The sequence below is a fragment of the Truncatella angustata genome, assembly GCF_020726525.1.
Source record: "Truncatella angustata strain MPI-SDFR-AT-0073 chromosome Unknown BKA67scaffold_9, whole genome shotgun sequence".
Lineage (NCBI taxonomy): Eukaryota > Fungi > Ascomycota > Sordariomycetes > Amphisphaeriales > Sporocadaceae > Truncatella > Truncatella angustata.
The window spans coordinates 2,187,075-2,210,363 of record NW_025763389.1 but is presented as its reverse complement, the minus strand read 5'-3'; the positions used below and the strand labels follow the sequence as shown (position 1 = coordinate 2,210,363).

The window sequence follows — 23,289 nt, the reverse complement described above, 5'->3', positions numbered from 1 at the left end:
ATGCAGTTCTCCGTCGCCACCCTTCTTGCTCTTGCAGCTACCGCCCTCGCTGCTCCATCTGTGGCTCCCCGTGGCCTCGATATTGGATCATGCTGCGCGACTACAGAGAACGGCAAGATCCTCACTCGATGTGTCGGCTTCGATACTTCCGACGCCGCCACTGTCGCTCGCCGTGGCGTTGGAACATTGGCGACTGGTGAGACTGGCAAGCTCCTTGCTCGATGCTCCCGTAGCGTCGCTGTTCCAAGCGTGACAGCCCGTGGCCTGGATATTGGGTCATGCTGCGCGAGCACAGAGGACGGCAAGATCCTTACTCGATGTGTCGGATTCGATCCTTCTCACGCCGCTACTGTCGCTCGTAGTGGCAACCTACTTGTTGGACGTTGCTCGCTTGTTGCTACCGACGGCAGCCTCCTTGACTCCGATTCCAACGCCGCCACTGTCGCTTAAACTCGAATCTTTAAGGTTCCATTTGAGGTACGCACTATATGGGAGACTCACCTGGTGTTTGCTTCAACAAGACTTACGATCATCAGGCTCGGAGATCTTTTGCAAGAGAAAATGGTGCTACAACATCACAAGGGGATATGTGGTAGTGATTGGTCAGGTGGATTTCTTTCGTATTGGGAGCATTTTAACCCCCTGTATCTAGCTAGATAACTTTCCAATACAATTCCACTGCCTACTTGATCAAACCTGCCCCCAAGCCAGCGAACTAGCCGATCGGCTGCTATTTTATGGTGAGACTATGCTCTTTGTGAGGACGTCAGCTAGGTTGGTAGAGCTTCACTAAAGAGACTTGGAGGGCTCTCTGGCCTTACGCGACACGTATAAGAAGACCAAGACACCTACGAGGATCTCAGTATCTATAGCTAAAGTGACATGTCAAAATGACTTTGCTCTTAGATGACAGTATCAAACTTCCTCCAACGATCTGTGTGAACCCCTAGCTGGTCTCCCCAACAAGTCAAATCGAACCAGGTGTCCTCAGTTACAGAGGTTTGTTACAGACAAGCTTATCACCGCTTTCATTAAAACATCCGAGCTGTGATGGCAACGTTATGTGTTATGTTTCTATCGCCCATGTTTATTATCGATTATATCGCACCTCGCCTTGAGCTGTTCATAACGTACCCACTTACTGACAACGATTTTTGCTCGCCAGCTTTTTGATTTATCATTATAGCGCTACGACGCATTATTAGGCACTGTAGGTACAGCGCCATGACGTACTGCAACGCACTACAACGCACTGCAACGCACTAGGTTACAACGCACCGCAACGCATCACAGTTATAGCGCCATAGCGCATTACAGCTATAACGCTGTAACGCACTACAGTAACAACGCTGCCACGCACTACAACTACACCACTACAACGATAATAATCAAAATCGTGGTATCTTAAGAGCTCGTGGCTGTTACTAGCTCAAGTAAAACACTGCGTCCCTAACTGGCGATCGCTCCACCATGAAGGTATTGGATACTTAGCTTAAAAAGAAACATTACTGTAGTCAGAATGCCACAGTCCCAGCTATGAATCGTGGTGCCCACCGGTGTGCCAGATTATCCAGAGATGAATTACTACGCTTCTGCGCGTTAGCGGGGATCTCGAGCTGTATTTCGACTATCGTTAGGCGATGTGTGCGATCAATCTCCTCGACCAGCTGGATTATAAGTCCATCACCTTCATCCGCCCTCAGTAGCTGCATGCACAATGTCTGGGACTATATGCATGGATTGATTTCAATTGCACTTGTTCAAAAAATGAGGTAAAACTAGATTGGCGTTGTTCCTCGGGCTTGCTTTGCGCTCTCTCCTATTCCTCGACATTTGTCCTCTGTCGTTGTGCTTTGCCTTGTTTCAATCCATAATCTCGAATACACAGAGAAGCACAAAGATGGCTGAAGGTTATCACAACGAAAGAGAGAAACAAAGCATGAAGACCTTTCATGTAACCTTGAGTTATCTTGTCCATCTCCTCGTCGGTGAGGTGCAAGTCTTTTAAAACGAAGACTGAGGAGATTAGTTGCAAGATGAAACTCTCACTGAATCTCGATTTCAATTGGCCAGACAGCACGTTGCTTAAGATAGCTCCCGAAACTTGGTCATCGTTAGATTACTATTAAAGAGCGTTAGGGCACCTTGAAGGGGAATGTATACCTGTAGTACCAGTTGCCCCGCCCATATCTCTAAAGAAATTTCGTAGTCCAGTGAGAACCGCTCGATCTTTATTATCGGTTCCTGCGAAGATACCAATGAGGACTATACAAGAATCATTAGCTGATGTGTGGAGACTATAGCAATCTAGAAAACAAATCACCAACCTGGCTGCAGCGAACAACCTACACCTATGCCGTCAAAGACACCGACCACGATAATTTGCCAAATTGGCGTCGATTGATTATAATTCATCTTTGCCACGGCTGCTAAGAACCAACAGATGGCTCCTGTGACGATGATAGGTTTATAATGTTTCAACATAGATATGAGAACTCCAGTCAGGCCTGATGTAAGCCCATGGGTGATGACCATGGGAAGCATCAATATTCCAGCCTGGGCAGGGCTCGATCCACGAACATTTTGTAGATATAGCGGGAGAACGAATAGATTGCCCCAGTAAACCCAGCCGATTAGGACGTTGATGCATATGAGCGTCGTAGTGGAGCGATTGTACCGGAACAATTGAATTGGCATTAGGGGTAGCTTCGCGAAGCGCCACTCGATCGCCAGAAAGACACCAAAGAGCATGGCGCCAGCGATGAGCATGCTTACCACCGCAGGCGAGGTCCAGGATATGGTAGATCCGTACTGTGAGACGGGAAGCTAATGAGTTTGTGTATTATTAGTATTCACCCGACACACCTGCCTGTGTAATTCATTGCCTACCAGAAGCAATGAAATGCTAAGCGAACTCGCCCCGGCTCCTGCCCAATCCACCAATTTCAGCTTATCCCAGATCCTGTTTCCAGCTGGCGTTCGGTTTCGGTGGGGCCAGACGACCATAAGATAGGATATAGCGATGATGCACAACGGACAGACAAACCAAAATGCCCACTGCCATCCCATTGTCTTGGTGAGCACTCCGCCGATGAGAGGACCCAACCCATTTCCTAACGCCACCGCTACCCCAATCATGCCGAAATAGTATCCGCGCTGCTCCAGCGTCGTAATGTCTGCGATGGCAACTTGCACGAGCGCATTGATGGCTCCCGCGCCGAAGCCGGTGAATGCACGCGCGACGAATAGCGCGACAGGCGTGGTGGTGAAGCCGCTCCACAAGTTTCCGGCGCCCATAATGGAGAGCGCAGTGACGAGAGCGGCCTTGCGGCCGAATATATCGGACAGTCTGCCATTGATCAGCTGAATGCTGGTGCTGGTGATGAGAAAGCTCGCGCCGACAAGGGAGATAGAGGCGCCAAGGTCGAGCGCTGACGCAATAGCAGGCAGACTCGTCGAGATAGCGGTTGCGTCAAGGAAAGAAGTAAATTGTATTAGTGCGAGTGCAGGAAAAATAACCAAGAGGCGCTTCTGCGACAGTGAATGGGACTGGCTTTGGAGAAGAGGAGTAGTCTCGTCCATATCAAGAGCCAAACAGAACGGAAAGACAAGACCGTTGAAAAATAAAAATAAATCTTAGGTAGGTAGGTATGGTATGGTGGGTAAATGGTGTACTTTGACCGCGTGTTGTGCTATTTGGCTCTGGAATCATCTCGCTGGCGGCTGGCTTGGATACCTCTCCAAGCACCGATCACTTATGGCTACGATGATCTCTCCATGCTCGGATGCCAATGCTGAAACTCGGGAATCGGTCTATCTAGCACAGCACGACTTGAAATTGAGAATGAATACTGCGACCGTGGAAACTCCCTAGATCCTAGAAGGGACCGCGCATGCGGCGCAACGTCACATGGTTGGCACAGCCTGTACAAGGGTGTCGATTAAATGCGGAGAAGTACCCCCAAGGTGGCCCACTTGCAGATCAAAGATACTATAACGAGTGGTAAATAACAAACATATCCACTTAGGTATAAAGATGAGTACCTACTCGCCACGCTACATGCACATAATTTTATACCTGTTTTTGATGTGTACATATCCACTTCTGGGTTTTGATTCAGCGCTAACGTGTACGGTACACGCCAATTTCGCTTCACAGTTTCAGCACAGTTAGGTCAGATTGCGTAAGCCGCAGTTCGTAGAGATACATTGGGATAAGTGGAGGAAAAATTAGTCCCATTCCAGTGGGCAAGGGGGACATCACAAATCTCTTTTCCGTTAATACATACATCACCGTCTTCCAGTATGCTATTTTATTCCATTGGCCTCTGCATTTAGCCTGGCTTGCTGCAGGGCTTGTCACCAACACCTCTTTGGCATCAACCCTTATACAATCTTTACGGGCGATGATGGAACTCATAATCATTGGTTTCGGCCCAGTTGCCGGTTACAAGTACTCAAGATGTATACATAACGCGGTTTTGCACGGCCATTTGAGTCGCTATCATGTTATCGATCGAGAGTGTCAGCAGCAGCAAGTCGAGGCTCGGCTTGCCAAATTGCCTATACAGCCGGCGACATGCACGTACATCCCCGAGCTCGTCTTGCAGAACGGCCCCGACTCCGGAATTGAATGGATCACCCAAAAGGGTCTGTTTACCAAATCGGAGCTCAAGAAAAAGGTGGTTATAATGACGGAGCCACAGTCTCACGGTGCATACATCAAATATGCACTAGCACAAGGGTTTGACATCTTAGTCACAAAGCCGCTGATACTGCCAATGAAGGAAGGCGTGCTTGATTATCGGGCTTTCATGCCCAACGTGAACCGCATTGCTGCAGCGTCAATTGAGGCTGGTGTTAGTGCTTCAGTGTTGTGCCTTGGACGATTGCACGATATCTACGAAGAGAAGGTGCGAAAGCCTGTTGCCATGATGATGGATCGTCTGCAGCACCCGATTACGTCTGTTCACGTCAAAACCGCCTCGGGTGTATGGAATCTCCCTTCTGAGTTCGGTCAGCGGGAGGACCACCCCTACAAGTATGGATACGGCATGCTCATGCACGGCGCCTATCACTACATTGATAATCTGACTTGCCTTCTTCTGATGAACAAGAAGCTCTTTCCAGATGAGGATTTTGTTATCACTATGCAAGGCTTCAAAGCCGGTCCCCTCGATCAACAAATGCGGACTGGCAACCTCGAAGAATACACGACAGGGTACCGACGAGAATTTTCCGAGCTACCGGATGGGCTCCCCTATGGCGAAACTGACATTGTTGCGTCCTTCGCGATGAAATTTCGTTCCTCTGGCCGTGTGCTTTGCTTGGGAACAATTGCCATGGAACAAACCACGCCAGGGATTCGCTCCTGGGGGCCCTTCCCAGACGTACCATACAATATAAACGGCAGACTGCACTGTACCGATGTCGACGTGAGACTTGGTACGGTTTTTTCAATTGCTGCGAACGTCACGAAGCAGCCAATCCAAGCCCGTCTTGGCGACACCGACATCCGTTGCACGAATACCGCAACTGTAGTCACAAGAGCCAACGCCCGACTTGCTCAAACACAAGGGTTCGTTCGTCATGAGCATTTTGAGCGCCCCTATGGTAATTCATATTCCTACTCCGCTGAATTAGCTATCTTCGAAAGGTGGCTTCTCGATAAGCCAACCCAGAGCGATTTCGCATCCCACGTTCCCACATGCGCCATTCTCGATGGACTTCTCAAGCTAGCAGCAGATGACTGGCACGGCAATGTCGAGATAGACTTCAACTACCCAGCCCCTGACTGGCCAGCACTTTTCGAGGATGACGACCCTTGGTACGGCTACATGGGCGACGCTGTCGCGTTCTCCTCCGAGCACGGACAAGGCAAGCCGATCGTCAAAAACGGCGCAAACCGCGTAAATGGTGTCAATGGTGTCAATGGTGTCAATGGTGTCAATGGTGTCAATGGTGTCAATGGTGTCAATGGTGTCAATGGTGTCAATGGTGTAAATGGCACAAATCACAAGTAGTAGGCTGAACTATTTGCTTCTCTTGTACTCTTATCAGTTGCATGGAGGATATGACTTGTTCGGTTGTTTGGGCTTCCTTTTCGGCCTGGTCTTGTTTTTCTTGACTTTAATACATGCTATCGAATTGTAGTATAGGGGTGCGGCGTAGTGTGGCCAGCCGCGGCCTATGTTGCATGCTTAGCATGCTCGTTCACCAAGATCTAGGGCATATTAAAGGTATAGAGTAAATGCACGAGATGGTGGTAAAATGTGAGGCCCTTAGTAACGCATATGTGTATTGATCCGCGTAATTGTGTATGTACCCCTAGAAAAGGAGATACTTCTAATATACAAGAATGTTCCATATTCTGTGCGTTTGGGAGCCTGTTACGTAGCTGTTAAGTACCAGCAAGCCCTATGGTACCTTCATGAGAAAGTGCCCTTATTACCGCAAGGATCATCCTCCACATTCGTGGAAAGCTTATAAATTTGGCATACTTTAGGGTTGAGTATAAGTACCTACAGTGAAAGCGTAATAGCACCAGATGGGTGACACAAGAATTGGCGCACAGTTGAGAGGTTATAGTGGCCAATGCGCCAATTCTTGTGTCACCCACCTGAGCACTTACCTTCAAAGCAAATACGACATTTTACGCTTTGCACGGGTGTGGAGATTGATCCTTGTAGTGAGAGGGGCAGTACCAAGTTTGATCCCCTGTAAAAGGTCCTTGGGTAAGCGCTAAGCATCCTTTCATAGGTGATTATATTCTCTTAGAGCTATATGTTGATGCGCACTGTTTCTAAGATCGCTACGTAGCTTGCGAAATAGACAGATAGTCATTTCACTAGCTGAAATCGACATTGAGTCTTCAAAGTGGCAAGGAGCCACCCCAGTTATGCCGTTAGCGGGCCAGAGTCTTCTCAAGAGACTATTCTGGATTTACTCTAGAATTCTCAATATCTGAATGAAAGTATTAGTCAAAATTTCATACGAAACATTCCAACATCCTTGCAGCCTGCATGGTGTAATGATGAAATCTGTTGCAATCGAAAATCATTATGTCCGATGTTAGTCGTACTTCGTGTTGTTTTCTGCCGAGTCGCTCCTCTATCGGAGTCTCAACGAGGCGCCTGCAAGGCTAATCTAAGCTACCTGCCGCGTTCCCAACCCAGTAGCGAACCAGACATGACTGCAAAGCTTTGCAATCCCACCCGTAAACCATTACACACCTTTACGCAATGCCTCTTTTTCCTCACCTTTGACTCTTCTTGAAGAAAAGAAAGATCTTCGAAAGTGATTGCTATGCGATATTCCTCCAAGATGGATTCCTCTCCACCACCAATTGGTTATAATCCAGACGGCGGACTGACGGATAGTGGTATATCTACGCCTCCTTCTCCCCCCGAAGGTAGCCCAGGACTCGGACCTATCCAACGTGCTAGAGTTGGCGATCATTTCAAAATTGAGTGTCCAAGCCCCATGGGCCAAATGTCGGAAACATGCGCCCTGTCGACTGTATCCAATGCCTGGCCACTTTGCATACGTAACATCTGCTGCGTTGGCGCTGGCTATGTTGGTGAGTTGATCAATATCTCTGCTGCGGCAGTAGTTGATGGCTGTTGCTGTTGTTGTTGTTGTTGGCATCATCAACGGCTGACTCTGAATAGGTGGTCCAACTGCGGCTGTTATTGCATATCAAAATCCTCAAATCCGTGTCACCGTTATAGATCGAGATGAGAAACGGATTAAACGTTGGAATTCCAAGCATCTCCCGATCTATGAGCCGGGTCTTAGAGACATCGTCCGGATCGCCCGAGATGGCTCTCGGGGTTGCTTGTTCCTGAATGAACACCCTAGTGTGAGATCGGCTGACGTGCCGTCCGAGACAGCATCGCCACCACCAAGGTGTAGCACCATCCCCGCTCGTGAGCCGAACCTCTTCTTTTCCACCGATGGTGTCAGATGCATTGGAGAGGCCGATGTAGTATTCGTTGCGGTCAATACTCCAACTAAAACAAGAGGCATGGGCGCTGGAAGTGCCACCGATATGACCGCGTTCGAGGCAGTAATTAGCGTAGTCGCACAACACGCTCGGCCTGGAGCCATTATTGTGGAAAAATCAACTGTTCCGTGTAAAACTGCACAGTTTGTGGAAAAGACCGTAAGTTTTGACGAAGCCCACAACTTAGATCATTTCCTGATAAGTGACGATGGTGCTTGATGACTGACAATGTTGCTAGATGTCTATTTATCGCCCAGGTGTACACTTTGATATCCTTTCAAATCCAGAATTTTTAGCCGCTGGTACAGCCGTGAAAGATCTCATGAGACCTGATCGCATTCTCATCGGGAGTTCGACGACACCATCGGGCAAACGAGCAGCCGAAGCACTTGTGAAGGTGTATGCCTCATGGGTTCCTAAAAGCCGAATTATCACAACCAATATTTGGTCTTCAGAATTGGCCAAACTCGTAGCAAACTCCATGCTAGCCCAGAGAATTAGCTCTATCAATTCGATATCTGCTATATGCGAAAATTTGGGCGCAGATGTGGACGAGGTGGCGGCCTCTATCGGCTGCGACCCAAGAATTGGTAACAAATTCCTGAAGGCTGGTATCGGCTTCGGTGGTAGTTGCTTCAAGAAAGATATTCTAAGCCTTGTGTATCTGGCCGAATCTTTTGGACTTCAAGAAGTCGGCGAATACTGGCGCCAAGTTGTAAAAATGAACGAATACCAGCTTGATCGCTTTAGTAAGCGTGTTATCAAGTGCCTTAATAACACCTTGATCGGAAAGAAGGTTACTATTCTAGGTTACGCATTCAAAGCAAACACTTCCGACACACGTGAATCTCCAACTCTGGAAATCATCGAGACGCTCTTGGAAGAAGGTCCAAAGGAAATCGCTATCTTCGATCCTTGTTGCAATCCGGTCGTTATCAGAGAGGAGATCAGAACCCTGCTCAAAGGAAAAACGGCCCTAAAGGCCGATGGAGGTCCCATTGTAGTGTATAATGACGCGTACCTGGCGTGCGTGGCATCTAATGCGGTTCTCATCACAACCGAATTTGAGGAGTTTCGCATGGATTCATCGAAGCCCGCGTCTCACATACGACGTCGAGTCGGGAGTGTGGACCCCAGACCCTTTCTTCCAAACGGCCCATCTGAGTCTGAAATTCTAGCTCTACATGAATACCTCATTGGATCTGGATCCTATCTAGATAAAGAGGATCCATTGCAAAGATATGTACATGAGCCATCATGTGCGAACGACTGCCCAGACTGCGGCTCAGACCAGAGTAGCTATTTAACAGGTAGCAGCTCAACGGAGCACAAACCCAAGGAGAAGCTAGACTGGACCAAGATTGTAGATCATCTACAGAAGCCGAAATGGGTTTTCGATGGCCGAGGTATCACCAATGCCGAGACACTCAACAAGCTGGGAGTTAGCGTTGAGAGTGTTGGTCGATGAAAGATCCTCGAATAAAGCTGGGAAACAGGACACTGGATCAATAGTCAAAATGCTGCATAAAGTACGGGCCGTGTCGTTCTTGAAAAGTTGGCAAGGCGCTTGCATCGATCAGATCAATTGAAGTCATCGATGAATATGATTTACGAGGACGCGCAAGGTTTCAGCTGTCAAATATTGGTCTCGGGGGCTTAGAAATCAAGGCTGCTCGAAAATCTTTGGAAATGGCTTTTATTAGAAATCATCTATAGAGGATCCTATTCGCACTGGTATGTTATTTAGCATACCGATCAACAGCGAGGTATCAAGGTGAATGCGTTAGGCTTCCGGAGCTTTCCTGGAAACACTAAGTTTAGCCTGCATTTGAAGAAACTAAGGTTAAAATGCGAATGTCACTTATTAATACTCATTATAATTAAACACTTCCAGCTCAAGCTTTCGCATCAAGGCATCATTTTGGCCGAGGACTATGTCATTTCTTAGAGATTTATAACCTATACATTACGTTTAGGCGTAGATACTTAGCAAAAGGATACCAGGGTCTTTAAATCATCGAAGTTCGGTGTCCCAAAGCCTGTCACCGGATTCCATCCCGGAGTGGCATTGCAGAACGTCCCTAAGAATAATAGCCACGCCACCCGGCTTCGGCTTGCTGGATTGACCGTCCACGGCGTTGTACTCTTGTTCCTGCCATGATGTTATTTAGCGCGGCTGAGCTGGTGCCGCCGTTGTAATCTCGCTGCCCATCGTAAAAGCCCATACACCCCGGATTTGCCGAGTGCGCGGCTACATCGGGGAAGCCGCGCCCGTTGAAGTTGGTGTACTCGCTAGAATACTTCATGGTTGCGCAATTGACCTGCTTCAGGTACCTCGTGATGGTGCCTTGTTCGTACAGTGGGCGAGGAGGCTACGATTAGCGTCTCTAGATGGAGTCACGTATCACATCCTGAGTCCGCAAAATGGAGGGATTCTCCGAAGGCGATTCGTAACGGGCAAGGATGTCACGATGGCCAGCTTTGATATGCATGGTACTTTGAACGCACTTCTACGCCGTAGCTTAGGCTCCTACGGCCCATGCGGAAGCAGGGTTGGCATATCTGATGCTTTCGACACGCCAACTCCTTCTTGTCTTGTTGAAAGCGATCGTGTTCACCACGATGGCGAGGTTTTCCAAGTGGGGAATGCCCACGGTCACCTGATTCCTCGTAGCGTAGTACGAACATTGGAGTTAGACATCATCGCATCTCCGCATCCTCCGCCTAGGTTGACAAGGATTAGAGAAATTACAGGGGTCTACAGGGTTAAAGATCCTTTTCCGGTCTCCGAAGATAGCGTCTGAATTAGCGGCCGGCTATATGGAGTGGGGACCCCATATACCTCGGCTTTTAAGCTTTTAAGCCTCAGTTAACGGATGAACGTAGGTGAGATACTCCACTCGCGAAGGATCATACGAGCGGGCCACTCCACTACGGATGGCACATCGTTAACTATAACCCCTTCACTTTAAGCTTTTTCGCCAAGTGCTTACTTAGAGGATCCTTGTACGTTATAGTGGAGAGTATTCTAGGCCCGTGGTTATCCGCGGGCTGCATAGTCCCGAGGGGACCCACATGAAAACCCACCTAAAGACCCCTTTTACCACCCCTCAACACCGTGCCATAGATAGCTAATCCTTTCCCACCGTACTTTTAGACCCCTATAGGTGCTATTCAATCCACTACGAAGGATTAATATAAGTGGGCTACTCCACTACGAATGGCCTGCTTGAACAGTAAAAGATATTCAGATTCAATGCTAGAAGTGGTAACGATCGATGGTTGCGTGATTTCTAGCTCACAACTGCACCAGCAACACAGATGATGTAGCACTTGACTAAGATACTATCAGAAGTATCTGATCCCCATTTAGCATTAGTGAAACTCTTGAAGCCCTGTTTGTTACCATCAAATTACAGGCCGTAGTCTAAGGTTCAGCGACGTAGCGAAGCACCTAGGTAAACTGGTAGCGTGTTGAGCCAAACCCTAGGTGCTTATTTCAGGCCATACAGTGCTTTCTTGAGTTTGACGATCTTCCCTTGGCGCTCGAAACCAGGACGTAAGTGTTTGTAAACGTCAGTATCAATGTCACCGTAAAGAATGGCGGTGTTGATGTCTAGTTCTTCGATTTTCTACTCATAGAGCGCCGCTAAGGCAAAAAGTGTCCTGTAACTTTTTGTAAAACCATTGAGGCGAAGGTTTCAATGTAGCCAATACCGTGTTCTTATTCGAAACCTTATCTAACGCAGCAGGACTTATGACGGACAAATCCATTTGTAGGGCCTAGTTTGAGTTCGTAAATCCATTTGTTTGTGAGCTTTGAAAGACCTCCTGGGTCGTTGATGACTTTCCAGGTGTTGTCATTGATTGATCTGATTTCCTTGTTCATGATATCTTCCAGTCGTAGGCATGTGCTGTATCCATTGCTTGTTTAAACGTCGTTATTTCAAAACGGTGTCCGTCTTGTGCAGTGTAGGCAACGCCCTGACATGTGGCTGTGAATTACACTAGAATGTCCAGTTTGCTGATGTCCTTAGGCTTAATTTGAGACCACAGTGTCATTTGATTTGTCTGTGAGTGATCGAAGGTCTTAAGTTCTTCAATCTAGCAATTGATGTCATTAACAAAAGGGCGTATTTATAGCGAAGTTTCAGGCTGACTGTTGTGCTGAACCCAATTGATGGCTTCATCAGTAGCGGATCTGTCGATGACTATAGGTTGGGCTTCAGTTGAGAAGACCTGTTCAAGGGCTGGCTCATCTGAAACGATGGGCTCTCCAGCGAATGGGAAACCAGCTGTGGAAGATGAAGTTCAGATTATCGTGCTTTAGAGGTTCCGATATTCCTCGCCTCAGTCTGTGTAGTCAGTGTTTTGAGTGGTAAAGGATGATAGACAGAAATTTGAGGGCGAAGAGAGAGCCGAGTGTGATGAAGAACCATCTCAGCACATGAAGGTGCATTAACGTTAGGGCTGAGTACCGGCAGGGTGAGTCAAGTGGCAGCCCTTTGGAAGAAAGACATTTTCATCAAACACAACTTCCTCAGCGCGTTTAATCGCGCCCGTGGGCGTATTCCAGAGGCGATATATATAGTCAGCATCATAGTCCACCAGAATTAGTACTTTTGCACGATTCTCTAGCCTTTAGGCTTTGTCCACTTAGGGTTGAGTTTGTATGCCCTGGACCAAGTACAGCCTAGTAGTCAGTTATACATAGACGAACACTCCAGGCCTGGTATGGAGAGGTATATCAAACCAGGGACGACGACCTGCCCTGTTAAGTCAAAAGGAAGAGTACGCTGACTCTTCCAAGGCCTTGGTGATCAGTGCACTAGGAGCGATGATAAGAGACGAGATGAAGACAAACGCGGATGTATTAAAACGATGTCCAACATGACCTTCATGAAAACTTAGATAATGAATAAAACGAGTGAAAAATAATGTCGGTAATGTTGTTGCCATCTTGGTCTCGAAACTAACTTGTAAACTTCTTCGTAACTTGCTTCCAAAACTTGCTTGTTGCTTGCTTAAAAAACATGACTTGAAACTCATCGCAAAGAAAACGAGAAAGCTACGCACTATCAGGACCCACGGAAACGTACAACCTATCCTCACTACTTCAATATGTAAGGTCAGCAACTATCATTTTCTCAAGACCAATCAATTAAATTACGGCACGGTATGGATGTCGCGACGTTGTTACCTGTAACATGGCTCTTTATGTAAAGCCCTATAGCATTATCCACTACAGACAGGGCGATTCTCGAGTACTTCTTTCTCTATGATGCCTCTTAAGAGTTCTAAAACGTACGTTTTTACACTGCTGTAGCCGCTAGTATATATGGAAGCATCATTTACAGGTACTAGAATCATGGCTCGATTGAGCCACAAGCTAGCCAGCCATGATTTCAATACCTAGCACTTCTGATATTCATATTTACAGCATTTTTCTAAATAATCTAGCTCAGAAGCACCGGTTTAATTGCCGCATCGGCGATACAGTGGATACTACTGTAATGAGCCAATAGTGGTTGCTACATAAACATGGTTGAATTCGCACAGGCTCCAATGAGCCTATAATGCTTCCGAGTTCAATATGGACCTTGAGAACGTCGGCGAGGCCAGGGGCGAAGAACACTGGGCTTTTCGGCGGCTGGTGGACGATTTAATGATGTCAATATCTTTTTAGCCGGAAGCTCGTGATGAGTTAACACGGGTACTTTAAGCCTCGATGTGATTGGCGTACAACGCATCGAATGATTTGAGTGATATGGAGGTAAGACATGTTGGGTGGTAGGGCGCTGTGAAACAGAATAAGGAAGGGCCGAACATTGTGGCGCTGTATCTCGAGGTAAGTTCGGAGCTTCTTGATTGCCAGTCGTGCGCTAATCTGTTAAGCAGTTTTGATCCGGCTGTGAAGAGAGATTTTCATGAGGACAATAGTAATAATGATGGTGGTGGATCAAATAGACAGAAGGTACTTGCTCGTGAGCACGACATGGATGACAAATATCTTCCCCAACAGGATAGGCCGTACCCGGCGGGAACAGATGATGAAACGATCGGGAACGGGTTTACGACATTGGCTACATTTGTGTTTCGCGGAGTGTGATGACATATCCTGCAGGGATCAGCAACCATAAATATGGCTAAGCTTCACATCGGACATCCTGCTTTTATCATGAGTTATAGGTCGATTTGCTGCTTAAAGATGCGCCCACTCTCTGAATCCATTAAAGGTCCCGGACCAAGCTCCCTTTTTTTGTGAGAAATCGTACCGGACTAGCTATGCGGCGACAACTTAGAGTCTTGGTCAAGTTACCCAAGTCATGATCTGAAACTAGACATCTATCCCAGATCAAGGGCCCACTAACCAGGGGGCCTTGATCCAGGCACTGAGTTAATTTCGGGGTGAAAATATAGATTATTTGCGGGTAAGTGGTCGATCTAAATCGTGCTTATTGCTACGTCTCGCGATCAAGGAGGATGCTTGACACCAAAAACGACAAGAATAAGGAAGTGATGTTTGATATTCCTCGAGAACGATCTAGCTCACGTTACAGGTAGGATTGCCGCTGGCCTTAAGCGTAAGGAAATTCTGTTCGGATCTTGTTTTGGAAGCCTTGATTGGCGATTGAAGGATGCGACACGTTTTAGAGATTGAGATTAACTATCTTTTGGAGGCAGGTGGAACCTTGTTGCGGTCAGATTATTTCAAGCGACAGGAATTTGCCTTCAACAGGAAACTTCAATTGAAAGAAACTCATGTGTCGCAATCCCCCCCCCCTTACTCCGATTACTGTTATTCATACAATCTTTTACCGGTTCCTTTACTGCACCACGGTTACTTCGACGTCACCCAGCCATCGGTGCGAGCTCACTTTCGCAATACCAGCAGCAGCGGTCATAATGATCACATAGCTACGTTTTCGCCTAGGTACACAAGCAACGGTGAGTATGCCACTGTTCCTGACGCAACGTTGAGTTCGCGCATGCGCAACTCCATGAGCATATCAAATCAATTACTGAAGCGACGCAGTTTATACCCATATTACCAAACGTCTTATGGGGCACCCGATGAGACGTGTGATCATTACACCGATACAGCTGGGCATGATATTATTTATCTCTGCTACAAGCAGGGTCCAATTTATGAGAGATCGTTATATCAAGATGATCTTTTTACGCAGTCAGCAAGATAGTCTTCTCAGAGCCGCCACTGTTCCCGTACAACTCCCATTCAGCGCCCGCCAAGTGTCAGGCTGTCTAGTGATAACCAGAAGAATTCCTCCTCTTCCTCGACCTCCAAAGCAACTGAGGGTGACACGAAGAAGCACCGAATTCCATCAGGGTACAATCTGAACTGCTAAGACCCACGGAGGAGCCCATCATGCTGCTTGGTAGTGTTTTTGACTCCGACTCCTTAGGCAAGTGAATTTATGACTGGACTGTCTACCACCATGGACCCGCTACTCCCATTTCGGATATGGCTGGCGAGCTTTGGATTCTCTTGATTTAACTGTCCGGAAAGCTAAAGCGTTGCGTGGAAATTATTCCCAGGATACGTGCCCATGATAATCGGGAGCTGGTTGAAGACTTCATGGAGTCTGGAGAGCGCTTGACTGACAAATTCCGCGCGCTCCTTAAGCGATGCAAATACCCTATGCTAAGAGTAAGCAATCACAAGAACGCCGCCCAGCTTGGTAAAGGTTCCGGCGTCGAGTTCGTGGAGACACTCTTTGGTCGACAGCGTGAGTTGGAGAAGACGGAGCGATTCATGCAGCAGGTCCGGCTTTGAAACCTCCGGTACACAACACTGACTTTATAGACAGCGTCCTCACATGGTGGGCGTCTAGAACGGCCTCCGAAAAGACGAAAGACGGAGTAGCATGTTTGATCAGTTGATATACTTCCAGTTGCAGAAACCAGCATTCCAATATCCAAAGAGTTACTAAATCTTATATTGGTTTGGGACCTTGAAAGTGTCAACTGACATGTGAACGTGGGAACGCCACCTGTCCTTGGCCTGTCGTGTGGTCCCCTTGAGATAGTCTTCTAACCTAGCTAACTAGGAACCGTCTCTGCAACAACTCGGTGGAGATCTTCGTCGGGAAGCGCTACGTTGTGACTGATTCGTTACTCTCGTGTAGAACGTCCAGATAATCGTGGCATGGTGGTCCCAGCCGAAGTTCCTGGAAGCTCCCGCCGCTCTTGCTAAATGATGACCGACTCCCGGCTGCTAGCCTCTATCCTTAAAGATAACTTGCAAGGGATGTAGGGTCAGCTTGCCCATCTTATTATCGCTTACACCTGGGAGTTTTCAGGGTCAACTCGATGCCCGTCCTTTTGTAAGAATCTGTGTTCCTCTCCTGTGAGCCTGTCCCTCAGCACATGTCGGTTTAATGTCTTCAATCCTTCTCTTTGGCTCTGGCTAATAAGTGACCGATGCCTACGTATCCACCTTGTTACACTAGTTGGAGATGCGTAGTCTACAGTATGTACAATTCGTCTTTCAAGGTCACATAAATATGGCTAAAACCCCCCAGCTTAAGTGAGAAGTCTATTTCGACGACCAACTAGACCCTTGAAACCATGCGCGTAAACTACCTGACACGATGCATGAACGGGATATGATTTCAATTTTGGAACATGTGGCAAAATGGATGACTATAGATGGCCACAGTGCACGGAGAGCACTCTATACACTAAGGCGACAAGCTCTTGGATCACTTAACTAGTAAGTATATGCTTACTTATTGTATACCGATATTCTCTTTTATGGACCTAGACTTTTATATATTATTGAATAATACTTATACTAGTATTTTACGCTTAAAACGTTATATTTACAATTTTACGATTATATAAGCATTATATTTATTATTTTATGCTTCAGTAAACTTTTAAAAAAATTTAATATATCTTTTTATATATTGCACTCTGTTGACTCCAAGCTTGAATCGAAGTTCAACATACCACAAGCTTGGACTGACAGATGCAATTTCAAAACCCGAAAGTTGACAAAGATTGGGATAGGCGGACCCCAGCAGGGAGTCCGTTATGTGCGGCTTCGCCCTGCTTCCAATATTAATTCCGCTGTGCTCAATCAAGACCAAGATCATCGTGCCTTTCTCTACTGCAAAAGATTCAAGTGTCTTCAACACGATCGTGTTGTATTGCATTATGAATAGCCCCAGACTGTTAGCAGTGGTGTATATCTCATCCCATTCCTAGCCCATTCTCTCCACTATGGATTAATAGTAATGAGTGTGCGAGCTCTCTCAGCTATCAGCTATAGCCAAGCCTTCTTGTTTAGGTCTTCTTGGAGGTATTATTTTGGGGGGGGGGGACGAGGGGTAGATACAGTCTGAGATTCAGGATCCAAGCCAGGAATAACTTCTAGCCCAAGCGCTCTGCGAATATCCGAAGGAGACGGCCTGGAGGCCATTTCCCGCCATGCATCTACAAAAACACACAGAACTGAGCGAATCGAGTTTAAGATCTGGACAATCCAGTCATCCAACATGTTTCGAGTTGGAAGCGAGCATTGTCACAAGTCGTGCCAAATAGACAAATGCAAAACCAAGCCACTTAAGATTCTCTCCTGATTTGCTGATAGCGAGTAGACTAGACAAGCGAGATCGCCATCATCTGTGGATCTGCGTTGTAGAGAACGGGAGGGACCGGAATGAAACTTTTGCCCCTTTAGATTGACACAAGCCAGCCGCATTTTGAGAAATCTATACGACACGAAACCAGTGAAGGTTGAGATCTACCACTCTACTGACTCAATGGTCTACGATGTTGGTCCTTTCTTACTCGAGCTTCAGCTGTCTAAACTGCCCAATAGTTGTCTCAAGGCCATTCGCCTCGCTCTCCAGATCATCCAGCTTCTTCTTCTCGGCATTCTGCGTTGCGACGGCCGACTTCTCCAGGTACACCGGATCGTTAATGAGCTTGTGCTGCTTCTGGACAGCAGCACGGGTCTTCTCCAGCTTCTTTGTCGCTTTGGCGATCTCCTCGTCGAAGTCGACGCGGTCCTTGACGTAGATGAAGACAGAAACGGCGCTGGACACGGGGAAAGCAACGCAGCCGGAAGGGCGAGTATGCTCCGGCGAGAGGATCTCGATTTCCATGGGGCCCTTTCCGCTGAGAGAACGGATGGATGACTTCTGCTCGGACACGGTCTTGTGCGACGCTGCGTCGTAGGCATGGATGAAGATCTTCGCCTCGTCCTTGGATGCGTACTCAGCTATCAGGGATCGGACACCCTTCGAGCAGCCCAGAACGATGTCGTAGGCGGCCTCAGCCTCTGGGTTCTCGAATTGCTGATCCCATTCGGGGTACTTCGCCACCATAATACTCTTTGTTTCATCATCCGGCCGCCTGGGCAGTCTCTGCCACAATTCTTCTGTAATGAAAGGAAGGAATGGGTGGGAGAGGACGAGAGCTGCTTCAAGAGTGGTGTAGAGTGTCTGGATCGCAGAATTCACCTGAGCTTCAGACCCCTCCTGGATCAAAGCCTTCGAGTTCTCGATAAAGACATCGCACCTAGATGATGAATATTTAGTCAAGCATAAGATCAGACTATGCTGGGGGCCGCTTACAGCTGGAAGTACCAGTAGGCGTATACAAGGTTGGCACTCTTCATGAAATCTCTCTGCTCGAGAGCCTCGGAAATTTCCTTCGCAGCGTTATTCATCTTCCTGAGAATCCAGAGCTCTGATAGCGACTCATTTCCAGTAAGAGCCGGCTGCTTCGCAGGAACAAAGTCCTTGACGGTCTCTAGCTTGCCGAGGACATACTTGCAGGCGTTCCAGATCTTGTTGCAGAAGCGCCTGTACAGGTGGATGACCTTGACTTCGAAATTAATGTCGCCACCACCCGTGGTGTAGGCAATGAGAGCGAAACGAAGAGCGTCTGCTCCGCATTCCGGAATTCCTTGTGGGAATGCAGTCTTCTGGTACACAGTAGCCCTCTTGACTTCAGAGGGAGCAATGTTGCCGACAAGTAGCTTATCATGTAAAGCTTGGAGCTCGATGCCACGAATGACGTCCAAAGGATCAACAACATTGCCGAGTGATTTGCTCATCTTTCGCCCATCGGAGTCACGAACTATACAAAGGTCAGCTAAGCGGGAGCTACGCCGGGTCCAAGGCTGTGTACTTACTCAAAGAATGACAGAACACCTCAGAGAATGGCACCTTGCCCTGTTTATCGAGTCAATATTGCCTATCATGGCAGAGGGGATAACAACAAAAAGGGTTGCCGCTGTGGTGCAAGTCGCATGATTTGCATCGGCATTCTACTTACAGTGAGCTTTATACCGAGGAAGATCATACGAGCAACCCAGAAGGGACTGCGGGGCTCTGAGTCAGCATGCGCTTTTCATGTGGGTCATCCCGATATATACTCGTAGGTACGACCAAACTCTCGACCAAGTTTGCTTTTAGTTGGATGTCTCCACGCCGGGGTAGACTTACATGATATCCCATCCGGTCTCTAGGACACTGGTAGGGAACAGACGAGACATATCAAGAGTGTTGTTAGGCCAGCCGAGCGTTGCGAAAGGCCAGAGACCAGAGCTGAACCATGTATCAAGGACATCTTCGTCTCGAACCTATTATCTCGTACGTAAGTCTCCTAGCTGTTGACCTCTGGCGAACCAAGAGATGAGAATATGCACCGGGAAACACACTCCCTGGCAGCTCCAACTCATGTAGACAAAAGAAGGGGATAAGGGTGTTGACTAACCAGTTCAAACTTCTTGTCCGGCCATGCCTTCTTGGCCTTGGCGTAGGCTGTATTCTAATCAGTATTGGACGCCCAGAGTAAGTGTTAGAATAGAGCTGCCAGACCTTCTTCCTTACTTCGTCCCGCGAACCACCTGTCGTTGACATCGGGGCTGTCCTCCTCTCCTTCAAAATGAACACGATACACGGGGCACTGATGTCCCCACCACAGCTGTCTTGAGATACACCAGTCGTTGATGTTTGCCATCCACTGGAGGTAGTTTCTCTCCGCCGACTCGGGCTTAATCTTGATCTCGCCGGTTTGGACTGCTTTGACCTGAGACAAATATTAGCAATCAAGACAAAGCACAAAGAACGGTCTGTGAGTGGTAGGCCTTACGGCTGGTTCTGTGAGATCAGCCATCTTCACCCACCATTGTGGCTTCATGATGGGCTCGACGACATCCTTGGTCCTCTCTGAAAGTGGTACAGTCATGGGGTTGTCCTTCTTATCCACGTAGAGACCGAGCTTCTTCAGATCGTCCTGGATGGAGTATCGGACGTCGAATCGCTTCTGGCCCTGGTACGGGCCGCCATTCTCGTTGATCAATCCGTCATCTGTCAAGATATTGATAAACTCGAGGTTGTGGGTCATGCCCAGCTTGAAATCGTTAGGGTCGTGTGCTGGTGTCAATTTGACGGCACCCGTACCGAACTCGCGGTCGACATATCTGTCGGCCACGATTGGAAGCCTCCGGCCCTCGATGAAGGGATGAACAGCAAACTTGCCCAGTAGATGGGTGTACCGAGGATCATCGGGGTGTACAGCGATGCCGCTGTCACCTAGCATAGTCTCGGGACGCGTTGTCGCAACTTCAATAGTCTCCTCCGAGTTCTCGATGGGATACTTGAAATGAACAATGATTCCGAACTCGACCTTTCTGTCGTATCCTGGTACGTCAAGAAGCGTCCGTCCTGTCAACTCCTTGCTGTCCACCTCGACGTTGCTGAGGGCGGTCGTCAATGTAGAATCCCAGTTGACTATACGGTTAGCTCGATAGATGATGCCCTCTTCGTGGAATTTGACGAAAACATCCGTGACAGCTGCTGAAAAGTGCTCGTCCTATTGAGGGTTTAGTGTGAGCGTCGAAGCTACGGTGCGATCTTGTAGTACGCACCATTGTAAACGCCTCTCTACTCCAATCAAGACTGCTTCCCATTTTTCTGAAGGCATTGTTGATCTTCTGGTGGTAATCCTCCTTCCAATCCTGGACGAGCTCGATGAACTGTGTTCTGCCAAGCTCATGCCTGGTCTGTTGTTTCTTTTTCCAAAGCGCCTTCTCCACCACGCTCTGTGTCGCAATGCCTTGGGAGCCGTCAGATCATGTCAATTAACCAGTATATGTCAGTAGAAATCTTACCAGCATGGTCGCAACCGGGTAGCCACAATGTGGTCTTTCCCTTTTGCCGGTTATAGCGGATCATCAGGTCTTGCAGTGAGTTGCCCAAGGCGTGGCCCATGCTGTTCGTGTCAGTGATCCTCGGTGCTGAGCATTGAAGATATGTGAGGAAAGGGGCTTACTGCAGGGCTCCCGTGACGTTTGGGGGAGGCACGACGATGACGAACTTGCCCTCGGGCTTGACCTCGCCTTCCGGTGTGAATTGTGGCTTGAAGTATCCCTCCTTCTCCCACCAAGCATACCAAGCCGACTCAACAGCAACAGGGTGATACGAGGAATAGTAAGGGTCGTCAAACGGCTTGAGCTGCTTCTTCTCTCCTTCTGGGGTGACCTCAACGTAAGGAGGTAGGACCTCCACCTCGGCTTTTTTCTCCTTCTCCTTGGTCTTTTTCACAGCGGTGGTGGCTGCCTCAGCCCGGGCAGCTTTCTTCTTCTCGAACATGGCTTGCTTTTCTGCCTTTTTGCGCTCCCGTTCGAGCTCCTTCTCGGACTTCACCTTGGCCGGGGCGGGGGGCGTGCCTACGTCCTGGCCGGATGAACTCGACTGAGTGGCGGCCTTGGTGTCGCCGGACACCGGAGGCGGTGCGCCATCCTGTTGCGGGTCCGCCGCGGCGACTGGCGGGCGAAAAACGTCTGTTAGCTGGACCATCGCTCTTGGGCCCTCAGGTGTTCGTGACTGGACTTACTCGGGTTTCCTCGTGCGCTGTTGGTAGTCATTGCCAATGTGTTGGATAATCCTAGGACGAACGACGCCGACGGGCGCGCGAGGAGCGCACGAAAAAGCGGTCGAGACAACGTCGTGGTGATTGGTAAGGGATAACGCGGAGGGGACTGTTTGGCTTCAATCTGCAGCAAGTCAAGCAGTTAATTCTATTGGAAAGCTACCCCTCCCTCACCTATCCTTCACCTCATGGGCAGGACGTGAGTCACACCAACGGTCTTTGCGCGGCTCAAGTCCGGCCGATTAGGGCGGGGCTGTGATTGGCTGAAAGCTGAGTCACGTGCCACAGTTTGGAGGAATCACACAGGCTGCGAACTCTGCCACAAGCCTCCGCAGACATGCCCCAGCCGTGCGATTACAGCACACATAGTGGGCGAGCCCTTAAACTCAGTGACTAAGGTGGACACTAAGACTGCCCACCGGGTCAGCTCTGAGCCAGCTGGGAGGCAAGCTCCTTGAATAAAGTCATGGCGTATTTATTTATTTTCTTCCTTAAGCAAAGCGCAGGGCTCGTGGTATGGGCATTTCCCTTCAGTCCAGAAGCCAGAGAGAAGGGGCTTCTCAGCAACTGCCACGATCTCAGAAGGGCCTATGATACTGTTGGTACCCTCTACACATAATAAAATATATCCACTATAGCATTCCGAGTTAACTGGGCTACTCTCTTATTTTGAAAAGGTTATCAGCTAGCTATTAAGACATTTTTAAAAAGTCTTCAGGCCTTATAGTTAGATATAATATAAAAGATTTAATTATATTATTAATATGTCACAATAAAACGAATTCATAATACGGAGCGTGTGGTAGGCGCTAGTAGATGCCGTAAAAGTAGACCTATAATTAAGCGTTGGGATGAGTTAGCAGACCCCTATCGAACCGCGCTGGACATATTGTACTAACTTACATAACAACCGCAATTCGAATTAGTGCGAACTTGAGGTCCCGCCTCACCTAGCCGTAATTGCTTCAGCCTCTGCGATCTCTGACAAGTACGGTTCGGTATTAGTACTTTGCCCAACGTTGACTCACATCAAATAAACTCAACAGAAAGGCCCTTTTAAGCGGTGCGTACGTCTAATCTGGACTTGAATTTCCCGTTGTGCATTTCTTGCCGAGCCAAGGCAATTCTCGGCGGCCTCGATGGCTTCTAGTCTAGACTAGTAGAAGGTGTACTTCACACGTCTGGATATTTCTTTATAAACCCTAACCGCGCGGGTGATGCCCTAAATTGCAGACAGTCAGCAACGTATGCGCCAGGAGAGGCTGAACAACACATAAGGGATTAAAAAGAACGAAAAGAAAAAGAAGAAGAAAGGATGCCGGCTAAACAAACTGCTGCCATACTAATTCCTTATGCCTTGCATCGGCCTGAGC

At 48.1% G+C, this 23,289-nt stretch overlaps 5 protein-coding genes across 5 annotated transcripts; 3 read left to right on the top strand and 2 right to left on the bottom strand.

Moving 5' to 3' along the window:
- On the top strand, positions 1-450 carry BKA67DRAFT_663538 (uncharacterized protein; the record flags this gene model as incomplete). The annotated part of the gene is made up of 1 exon (XM_046108201.1): positions 1-450. One exon carries the CDS (start codon positions 1-3, stop codon positions 448-450), a length of 450 nt encoding a protein of 149 aa, XP_045953713.1.
- A 1,284-nt stretch (positions 451-1,734) lies between these two features.
- On the bottom strand, positions 1,735-3,582 carry BKA67DRAFT_650361 (putative efflux pump antibiotic resistance protein; the record flags this gene model as incomplete). The annotated part of the gene is made up of 4 exons (XM_046106048.1): positions 1,735-2,103; positions 2,164-2,265; positions 2,328-2,811; positions 2,866-3,582. 4 exons carry the CDS (start codon positions 3,580-3,582, stop codon positions 1,820-1,822), a joined length of 1,587 nt encoding a protein of 528 aa, XP_045953712.1. The 3' UTR covers positions 1,735-1,819.
- An 827-nt stretch (positions 3,583-4,409) lies between these two features.
- Positions 4,410-6,023, top strand: BKA67DRAFT_540647 (uncharacterized protein; the record flags this gene model as incomplete). The annotated part of the gene is made up of 1 exon (XM_046100804.1): positions 4,410-6,023. One exon carries the CDS (start codon positions 4,410-4,412, stop codon positions 6,021-6,023), a length of 1,614 nt encoding a protein of 537 aa, XP_045953711.1.
- Positions 6,024-7,491: 1,468 nt separating this feature from the next.
- BKA67DRAFT_524876 (uncharacterized protein) lies at positions 7,492-9,473 on the top strand (the record flags this gene model as incomplete). The annotated part of the gene is made up of 3 exons (XM_046098621.1): positions 7,492-7,579; positions 7,671-8,164; positions 8,244-9,473. The coding sequence occupies 3 exons, from the start codon at positions 7,492-7,494 to the stop codon at positions 9,471-9,473; spliced, it is 1,812 nt and encodes a 603-aa protein (XP_045953710.1).
- Positions 9,474-17,817: 8,344 nt separating this feature from the next.
- Positions 17,818-22,050, bottom strand: BKA67DRAFT_630626 (tRNA synthetases class I-domain-containing protein; the record flags this gene model as incomplete). The annotated part of the gene is made up of 12 exons (XM_046105590.1): positions 21,881-22,050; positions 21,317-21,809; positions 21,156-21,256; positions 20,913-21,100; positions 20,135-20,857; positions 19,861-20,071; positions 19,757-19,803; positions 19,486-19,622; positions 19,316-19,361; positions 19,173-19,212; positions 18,610-19,117; positions 17,818-18,553 (listed from the first exon to the last, which is right to left on the bottom strand). The coding sequence occupies exons 1-12, from the start codon at positions 21,909-21,911 to the stop codon at positions 17,818-17,820; spliced, it is 3,261 nt and encodes a 1,086-aa protein (XP_045953709.1). The 5' UTR covers positions 21,912-22,050.
- Positions 22,051-23,289: the final 1,239 nt, after the last annotated feature.